Below are 9,161 nucleotides of genomic sequence, written 5' to 3'. Positions count from 1 at the left end.
GATGACCAGCTCCTGGATGATGGCAAGACACTAGGCGAGTGCGGCTTTACCAGCCAGACGGCGCGGCCACAGGCCCCAGCCACGGTGGGGCTGGCCTTCCGTGCAGGTGAGAAGAACTGGGCTGGGTGGCAGCCAGGTGGAGTGGGAACAGCCAAAGGGCCTGCCAGGCAGTATGTTCCCAGGCCACAGAAGGTAGGCAACACCCTTTGACAGTGCATGCTTGTTTCCAGGTAAAATACAAGCACACAAGAGATGCTCATAGGAGGTGAAGCTTACTTAGCAAGACCTGAGGTCCCCTAGTCAAGACACCAGCTCACGTTTAGAGGGCTTTTCCAACGCCTGGCCCTGCACTCTGATGATACTTTCATTGTCTCATCTGACCTTGGTGACCCTGGGAGGTCGCTGCCATCCTCTGCACGTTTGTCAGATGAGAACACTGAGGTTTGCCAGCAGTCACCTGGGAGCCACAGTTGACATGTGGGCTGCTGGGCCGTGCACGACTGCATGTGTCTGCAGTGCACGGTTTAATCCCCTTGCACCTCTGGTTGAGACTCTGATTGCACCACATTTAAGGATGAGTAAAGTGAGCAGGGTGCTGGGACTGCCAAGTCCAGGACCCCACTCAAAAAGTATGCACTTTTCTCAACACACCCCAACCCACTCAAGCTTTAGAAACTGGAGGGCTCTGAAGTAGATTTTAATGCATCTCTCTCCATCCAAAAAAATGGAAGTGATGATTTTAAGTTTTGTTTTTACTTATTTATTGGTTAAGAGAGATTTCTGTTATAGGGCATATGCTACGCTCACTGGAAAGACAGAAAGAAATCACTTCCTAGGGGGGATGACCACACCACAATCCCTTCTCCATTCTCTTCTCAGGATCTTGGGCACACACGCACACGCGCCTGGTGTGAGGTTTAAGCTGCCAGGTCCAGGACTTGAACCATGGTTGACTACATGGGAGTCCAGTGGCATAACCATTACACCATCTACTGGTCCCACAAGGAATTATTTTTCTGCATTCTTGTAAGGAAGCAGAGCAAGGGTGGAGAAGGAAGAGTCTGGCCCTAGGTATATTTTACAGTTCCATAAAGGTAATGTTTTAGGCTTTGGCCTCAGCAGCTGTGTCCTCAGGCCGTTACCGTGTGCTCCTGGCCTGGAGTTCCCTTTTCTGTGAAGGGGTATGATAGGGCTGGCGTCCCAGGAAGACACCATGAACCCTATGCAGCCCAGACCCTACCTGCTGTTAGTATTCCAGGGTTCTTTTTGCTGCTGGAGGCAAGTATGGGACTGGTGTAGATGCCCCTGGGGCATGCCTCTACAAGGTGGCCTGAGTGGGCAAGTGAGGGCTGAAAGCACACTTGGCCTGCTTCCTTAGCCAACTGGGCTACACTATCCCAGAAGTAACCCTTTTGTCTGCTTTGAACAAAGGCATCTTACAGACTTGTGACTTAGGTGTTGATAGACTTGAGAGATGAGAATATGAAAGCAGGGTCAGCCGGTGGTATGACGGTTAAGGCAGTTGGATCCCGTGTGGGGGAGTCCTGGACCCAGTGGCTTGAAAACATACAAGGCATGTGCGCATACATGCCCAAAATCCTGAGAGGATGGTATGGCCATCCCTCCAAGGGGTGACTTCTTACTCCCCCACCCATCTCTATCTATGTCTGTCCCCTGTAACAAACTGAGACAAAGTGAAAGATAAAGGAAATGACTTGTTTATTCCCACAACATCCAGTATAGCATCAGGTCCTTCAGGCATCTGACAGCTTTCTTGATGGGCCAGTGTGGGCTGGCAGGTCACTGCTTCTTCACAAAGTACTTGTGAAAACATTTCTGGGGGCAGCTCAGCCAGTCAGCATACAGGTTCCTGGGTCTTACTGGGTACCCTACCACCTGCCACTCAATTTCCATGCAGAAGGATAAGGCTCCAAACTGCATTTAAGCGATATGACTTATTATCATTTTTTAAAGATTTGGGGACCAGCAGTTAGTGTAATGGCTGTGTCACTGAACTCCCATGTAGCCGACCGCAGTTTGAGTCCTGGACCTGGTGGCCTAAACTCAAGCCGGGTGCGTGTGAGTGCATGTCCAAGATCCTGAGAAGAGAATGGAGAAGGGGTTGTGGCCTGGCCATCCCCCTCTAGGGGTGATTTTTCGCTTTCTCTCTGTCTCTTTCTGGCAAGTGCATGCACCCTATAGCAAAAACCTCTCAAGAAAAAAAAAAAATTTACTCATTTATTTTAACCAGAGAGAGAAACTGAGAAAGCAAGCTACCAGCCCCAGGACTCGAACTGTGGTCAGCCATGTGGGAATATCCAGCTCCATAACTACCACGCCACCTACTGGTTCCTATTATCTTTGGTTTTTTTTAATTTCTAGAGATTGAGAGGGAAGTGAGAAAGCAAGCCACTAGGTCTGTGACTCAACCACAGTCGGCCATTTGGAAGTCCAGTGCCCTTAACTACCTGCCAGCCCCCTAAGATGTGTTAACTGTACTTTCCAGACTGAGCTCCAAAGAATCAGAAGTGGCTTAGCTGAGAGCTGTCACTTGGTCAGGACCTCAGTACTGGCACTAGGATGTACTCAGGGCTGTCACGTGTCACAGGATGCTCAGTAACCACTCTGGCCCTACCAACTAGATAGTAACTACAGCCCCCACCAGCACAGCTGTGACAACTGAAACGGTCTTCAGACATGCCAGCTTTCCCTGAGGGGACCTAGTCAGTTGAAAACCCTGAGCCAGATGGAGGGGAGGGTATCTCAGGTAGAAGGAAGTGCAGTAGAGCTGTGAGTGGGTTCATTTGCTGTGAAAGAACAAGGAGACAGCCTGCCTTTCTGGAGCTGTTTAGTGGGGAAAGCAGCTAGTAAAGAAAAATGGCAACTTCAGCTAGTGAGAGTCCTCCCAAGGCAGTGCCCAGGGTGCTGGGATGGTGACGTAGAGGGCTGGGGAAAGTTACTCTGAGGTGGTGACATCTGAATTGAACCCTGAAGTCCCAGAAGCAGCCAGCCATTGAGTGGCAGGTGTTGGGACCAGCAAGTACAAAGGCCCTGAGGCAGGAAAGACCTGGGTGTGGAAACAGCAGCCTAGAGGGAGACTGGGCTAGTAATACTGGCACTTGAGGCTTTGTTCAGATGATCGGCAGTTCTCTGGAAGTTTTTAAATTACTGGCTGGGGACCAGCAGATGGCGTAATGGTTACAATGCTGGACTCCCGTGATTAGTCTCAGACCCTATGGCTTGAAACTCACCCGGGTGCTTGTGCATGCGTGTATGCCTAAAGTCTCAGGAGAGCAGAGAAGGGATTGCAGCGTGGACCCTGGGGGTTGATTTCTTGCTGTCTCTGCATCTCTGCCCTATAGCAAAAATCTCTTTTAAAAAAAAAAGCTAAATTAAAATCACTGGCTGGGCCAGAATATGGCACCATGGTTGAGTCACTGGACTCCTACATGGCTGACTAGTGGCTTTCTGTCTCTGGTGAGCTCATGTACCCTACAGAAAATTTTTAATAGAATGATTTTATTAAAAAATCACTGCAGGCAGGAACCAGCAGTTAGCGTAATGGCTATGTAGCTGGACTCCCATGTAGTTGACCACGGTTCGCGTCCCGGGCCCGGTGGCTTAAAACTCACGCTGGGCATGTGTGCGTGCGTGCCCAAGATCCCGAGAGGAGAATGGAGAAGGGATTGCGGCGTGACCATCCCCCTGGGGGGTGATTTCTCGCTTTCTGTCTCTGTCTCTCTGGTGAACGCATGCGCCCTATAGCGAAAATCTCTCTCTCAAAAAAAAAAATCACTGCAGGCTAGCAGGTAGCACAATGTCCAAGGGGCCGGACTGCCACGTGGCCAAACAGTGGTTCAAAGTCCTAGGATGCAGTGACATGAAAATCACTTTGGGTATGTGCCCAAAATGCTGGGAATGGAGAAGGGGTTATGGTGTGGTCATTTACCCTGGGAGGTGACCAACCCCCTCCTGCAGTAATTGCCTTCTGCTTGGTGGAGAAGGGATTAAGATGACAGACATTCTGCATGAAGGGTGATGCTGGGGCTGTGGATACAGAAGCAGGCAGGTAAAGCCAGCCTGTCTGGGGCTCACTGAACATGGAAAGTGAGAGAAAGGGTCCAAGAGTTGGGGAGTCCTGGTCAGGCTGGGATGTGAAAGAGGTCCTGGTGGGGCAGTCAGGCACTAGATAGAGGTTAGAGCTAGAGGAGCAGCAGCTTGGGTGGGCGTTTGCATGCACATCACCAAAAGCTAGATTATTATTGGTGACCACCAAAGCCCCACCTGGGGTGAGGTGCCTCCTCCAGCTCTGCCTCTCCCCAACAGATGAGACTTTTGAGGCTCTCCGCATCGAGCCCTTCTCCAGCCCCCCGGAGCTGCCTGACGTAATGAAGCCCCAAGACTCAGGAAGCAGTGCGAACGAACAAGCTGTACAGTGAGGGCCCTTGGCCTGTCCTTTAGAGGCCAAATTCCCTCCCCCCAATAAAAAAGATTTGGGTGTCTGCCTGGTTGCTGCCTCTTTCTCTGTATCCTCTTGTCCCTGCCTCCAGGCAATCACCTCCCTGGGATGGGTACTATCTCCCATGAGGATCTTCAAGCTCTTGCTTAGGCCTTTTCTGATTCTTGGCCTAGCCTGTTCCTCAGAGATGCCTTGGGGGCCTGGGCTGCCTTGAGGGCCCAAATAACCCACCAGATAGCTCCAGGGAGAGCAATCCAGAGCCTTGGGTGGGGACACAGACTATAGCTTTCTTCCTATACTGTCACAGCCTCCAGGAGCCCTGGTCCTGGTCTAAGTCTTCTGGGCCGGAGTCAGGCCAGGAGCAGAAGTTTCGCCAGAGCCCTGGGGGATCCATGACCTAAGTGCCCCACACAGGTTTTCCAAGTTCCTCCCAGATTTGCAAGCTCAGTCAAAAGTGGCTCCTATCATCTGCTCTCCGCACTTGAATAAATAATATATAGACCCAAGTCCTGCATTTCTCATTTTTATTTGACAGAAAAAGTTGCTCTTGCTGTACAGATTTAAAAAAACAAAAATGCCTTTAAGAAACGTGAAGAAATTTTGGGGGGAGGGTCCACCACCTTACGGGGGGTGGGGAGCAGTAGGGGCCAATTAATTCCAACTGCTGCCCCTTCCTTCCAAGAGCCCCTCACATGGAACTTCCCAAATCCTAAACCATCAACCCCTCCCCCAGGAACTTGGGGATATAGGGAAACCACACCTCCCAGGCCCTATAGGGAATCCCAGGTGTCCTAAACTGCATCCTCCCCTCAAACTCCCATCCACGCATTCCCTCCCACCCTAAACCCCCAAAAACACGTGAACCAGAAAAAACTCACAGAGATAAACATTTCACAGGAACAAAGAAAAAAGGGGGGAGGGAAACAGGGAGCCCTCCCCAAAAATGCTGCCAGGGTTTTAGGGGGTGGCCAGACAAGGACCCCTCCCGTGGCTTTGCTGGGGGAAAAAGGACACTCCCTGTGGCTCCAGAGTATGGGGTGTGGTGGAGTTCCCCAAGGTGATTATGGAGACCTGTGAAGGAGAAGTGGAGATCAATGCAGAGCCCAAAGTCCTCAGGTTTAGCTTTTTTAATCCCTCATAAGATGCCCTCCACCCCACACCACCAGCTGAGGGGGAGTGGCATGTCTGGAGGGGACACACCTGGAGGAGTGGTGTCGCGTGGGCCTAGGGCTAGGTGTCTCCCTCCTGCGCTTGTGGCCTGGGGAGCGGCTATCCCCACGCTGGCCTCTCCGGGAAGCCCGCTCACTGCTGCTGCAATGACACAGGACACCAACTATCAAGGGCAGCAACCTCAGGTACCAGAGCCCCAACTCGACAGCAGCAGTGCCCAGCCCGGCTGGGTGCTCACACCTGGTGATGGACCTACCTCTGCTGGTCCCGTGGTGAGGGCTGAGGCGAAGGACGGCGACGCTCTACAGGTGAGTAGCTGAGGGACCGGGAGTCCCGAAGAGAGTCTATTGGCTTCCGAGGGCTACGGGACCTGGGGAGCAGAGCAGATTCCATGGTACCACACCCTTCCAAACCCACCAGCCAGCACTCAGGACCACCCACCCAGGTCCTGACCACCACACCTCACACCACGCAGGGCCAGCCTCAAACCCACCTTTGTCTGCTTGCTCACCCATCCGCCCGCACACCATCCACCGAGTGCCCCAGAGGGCAGGGCACAGGGTGCAGCGGGGGATGCAAAGATAAAGACAGTCCCTGCCCTTGGAGGAGCTCAGTCTGGTAGAGGGCCAACAAGGGAGGCACGCATGGCCCCATGTGTGGGAAGCAGCCCCGCAAGGATGGATGTGCACGAGTCTGGGGACTCAGGGCAGGTGGGAGGGCATGGGGCAGGGCAGGAAAGGGGCAGGGCAGTCTTCTCGAAGGTGCGGTTTGAGCGGAGTCTTGCAGAACGAGGAGTTCACCAGGCGGACAAGGAAATTCCAGGCAGAAGGAACAGCATGTCCAAAGGCATGGGGCTCTCCTTAGACTGCAAGGCGCTGGGTATGGCTGGAGCACAGGGCATGTGTGGGGGGCGGGCAGGAGAGGAGAACACAGGGCGGGCAAGGCCAGTTGGTGAAGAGCCTCACACGCCATTCCCGCAGAGGTGGGGCTTTATCCTGCAGGCCACAGGGCGTCCCGGAAGGATTTGTGGAGTGGAGGGAAGTAACCAGGTGTGCGTTTTAGAAAGATCCCTCTGGCTACGTGTGGAAGAGAATGGCGTGGAGGCAGGGAGACAGGGAGGAGGCTGTGGACAGAGTCGGGAGATGACGACGGTGGCCAGACCAGAGCCCTGGCAGCAGCAATGGGGAGACTTCAAGCTAGAATCCCTGGGACCAGGCTGTATATCGGGGAAGGCAGAGGAAGAAACCTAGGACTCCCCAATTCCAGCATGAGCACCCACTTGATGGAGCAGGCTTTTGACAGGGCACAGTGGAATAGGTAGGGGAAGAGGAGTGTGCCCAACTCCTCCCATACAATCAGACACCAGAGTTCACCTGAGACACTCCCGGAGGGATCTCACAGCCCAGGGCCCTGCTCTGGACAAGACATCTCCCCCCCCCCATTTATCTCAGGTAAGGCAGCACTCACCTCCGCTCACCAGGGGGTGGCTTCTTAGGGCTTGCAGGTTTGGGCAAGGCCTGGGGACCAGGCTTAGCAGGGGAGGGGGAAGAGGAAGAGGAGGAAGAGGAGGAGGAGGAGGAAGAGGAGGAGGAGGAGGAGGAAGAGGAAGAGGAGGAGGAGGAGGAGGAAGAGGAAGAGGAGGAGGAACTGGAGCTGGAACTGCTGGAACGCCTCTTCCGCTTGGCTGGAGTGGGCTCTGGAGGACGACCCTCCCGAACCACCTCTGGTGCTGGGGTCGGGGTGGGTACCCTGTGGAAGAAAAGGAGAGTCACAAGGAGACAAACTGCCCCAGCCCCAACCCTACCTTCCTTGGCCTGGAGGAATGGCAGTGGGGGAGGGGTGCCTGAGGAGGCCTGGGAACTCAAGGAGCCAGAGCCGGTGAGCGCATTCTCTGGAGAGCATTGGCCCGAGTTGACCCAACCTCTGCTAACACAAGCAACAGGCTGGGGCCCGCAGCACAAGGGATCAAGGTTAAACCTCAAGAATGTCCCTGATCGAGGAATAAGGCCTCTGGGCTCAGGTGTAGAAGCTGAAGCTGGGTGGTCTCCTTCCTCGGAGAGCCGCAGCTTGGGGAGGCCCCTGTGAGTGCAGGTTGGCTGGGGTAGGGGCCGTCCTGCCTGGAGGCAGGGAGAGGGATGGGATGACCTCTGAAGATCCTTCCAGCCCAGGGAGTTCCTCTTGAGGTCTAACTGCCATCCCTCCTGCTGTAAAATTAAGTCCATTTCCTCTAGTTCTGTCCTCTGTAGAGACGGAAAACTTATCATTATCCTCTAAAGAATTAACCTTTGGAGACTTTTATCTGCCCCAATCCTCCCCCCTTAGCCCCCATCCCAGCATTCTCTTATGCCCCCAGCTTGAGGGTCAAGGGCCCTCATTACCTCTTCAGAGCAAAGAACATGATTTCTCCCTCCCCACTCCCCTGCCTCATCCCCAGTACTTTAACCCCCTAGGTTTCCGAAAGTTCAGTTCTCTTACCTCTTCAGTGCCACCTCAGGTTGAGTGGGAAGGCTAGAGCCTTCCGAGTCGCTAGAACTGGAGCCAGAGGAAGAGGAGGAGCTTGATGATGAGGAGGAGGAAGAGGAGGAAGAGCTCGAGGATGAGGATGATGATGAAGAGCTCCGCCGCTCCTTTGCTGGCTGCAGGGCGGCCAATGCAGAAGGTTGCTGGGCCCCAGTAGAAGCAGGTGGCTCCCCATCCTCAGGATGGGACAGCCCGGAAGCAGGGCCAGAGAGCATACCATTGTGGTCACCAGCAGAGGACGTAGCCTTTGCCACTGTCCCAGAAGAAAGGGACTGAGACCCTGCTACAGAGGTGGTCTGGGCCATCAAAGTACGGGACTGGTCTGAAAAAGCAGATGGCGCAGGGGACCTAGGCTGATCCTGAGCTGGAGGGAGAAGAGATTGCGAGGGGGCCTGGGCCATTCTAGAGACAGGGGAAGGAGCCCGCTCAGAGGTCATTCTAGAGTGGCTCGGGGCAGATGGTGGTGTCCTGGACCTAGCTCGGTCAAGAAGCGGTGGTGAGGCCCTGCCGCTAACACGCTCATAGGCAGAAAGGGGGACCCTGGGGCTGGTGAGGTTTGCACCAGACAATGCTGGAGCCATCCTAGCACTGGTGAGACTTGCAGGGGCCAAGGCAGCAGGAGTTCTGGAGCTGGCAATATTCACAGGAGCTGTGGCATGTGCAGATCGAGGACCCACCAGGTTAGCAGGAGCGGCTGCCTGTGGCGTTCTGGAGCTGGAGGGGTAACTTGCAGCCGTTGGGGGCGTGCCAGAACCTGTGAGACTTAGAGCTGCCAAGGCAGCTGGGGTTCTGGCTCCTGCCAGGTTCACAGCTGGGGCGGTGGGGGTGCGTGGGTCTGCAAGGTTCACAGTTGAAGGTGCCACTGCTGTTCTGGGGCTGGCCAAGTTCATAGCTGCTGCTGCAGCTGGTGTTCGTGAGTCAGCCAGATTTACTGCTGTTGGGATAGCAGGTGTCCTGGCACTGGCTAGGTTCATGGCTGCTGCAGAGGGAGGCAGGAAATTCGCGGGGAGGG

The 9,161-nt window shown here is 54.4% G+C and overlaps 2 protein-coding genes across 12 annotated transcripts in view; one reads left to right on the top strand and one right to left on the bottom strand.

Annotated features, from left to right (window-relative positions):
• Window positions 1–4,508, top strand: ELOB (elongin B; the record flags this gene model as incomplete). The annotated part of the gene is given in 2 exon segments (XM_014581926.2): window positions 1–106; window positions 4,327–4,508. Coding segments are annotated over 2 exon segments (219 nt in total), but the record flags the coding sequence as incomplete, so codon positions are not given.
• Window positions 4,509–5,155: 647 nt separating this feature from the next.
• SRRM2 (serine/arginine repetitive matrix 2) overlaps window positions 5,156–9,161 on the bottom strand; it is a 17,938-nt gene continuing 13,932 nt past the window's right edge. The window contains exons 12-16 of one of the 11 annotated variants that reach the window (XR_003546951.1): window positions 8,105–9,141; window positions 7,097–7,378; window positions 6,123–6,752; window positions 5,886–5,999; window positions 5,156–5,530 (exon numbers count right to left, since the gene is read on the bottom strand). Coding sequence is in view for 5 of the 11 variants with exons in the window: in XM_027766149.1 (XP_027621950.1) it covers window positions 5,521–5,530; window positions 5,660–5,770; window positions 5,886–5,999; window positions 7,097–7,378; window positions 8,105–9,141 (1,554 nt within the window). In the remaining 6 variants the exon portion in view is untranslated. Of the gene's footprint in view, window positions 5,531–5,659; window positions 5,771–5,885; window positions 6,753–7,096; window positions 7,379–7,712; window positions 7,870–8,104; window positions 9,142–9,161 lie in introns of those variants that run through there. The other 10 variants (XM_027766150.1, XM_027766148.1, XM_027766149.1 and 7 more) reach the window with 10 other exon arrangements.

The sequence above is a fragment of the Tupaia chinensis genome, unplaced genomic scaffold, assembly GCF_000334495.1.
Source record: "Tupaia chinensis unplaced genomic scaffold, TupChi_1.0 Scaffold141247_1, whole genome shotgun sequence".
Lineage (NCBI taxonomy): Eukaryota > Metazoa > Chordata > Mammalia > Scandentia > Tupaiidae > Tupaia > Tupaia belangeri.
This window is presented reverse-complemented; position numbering and strand designations above follow the sequence as displayed.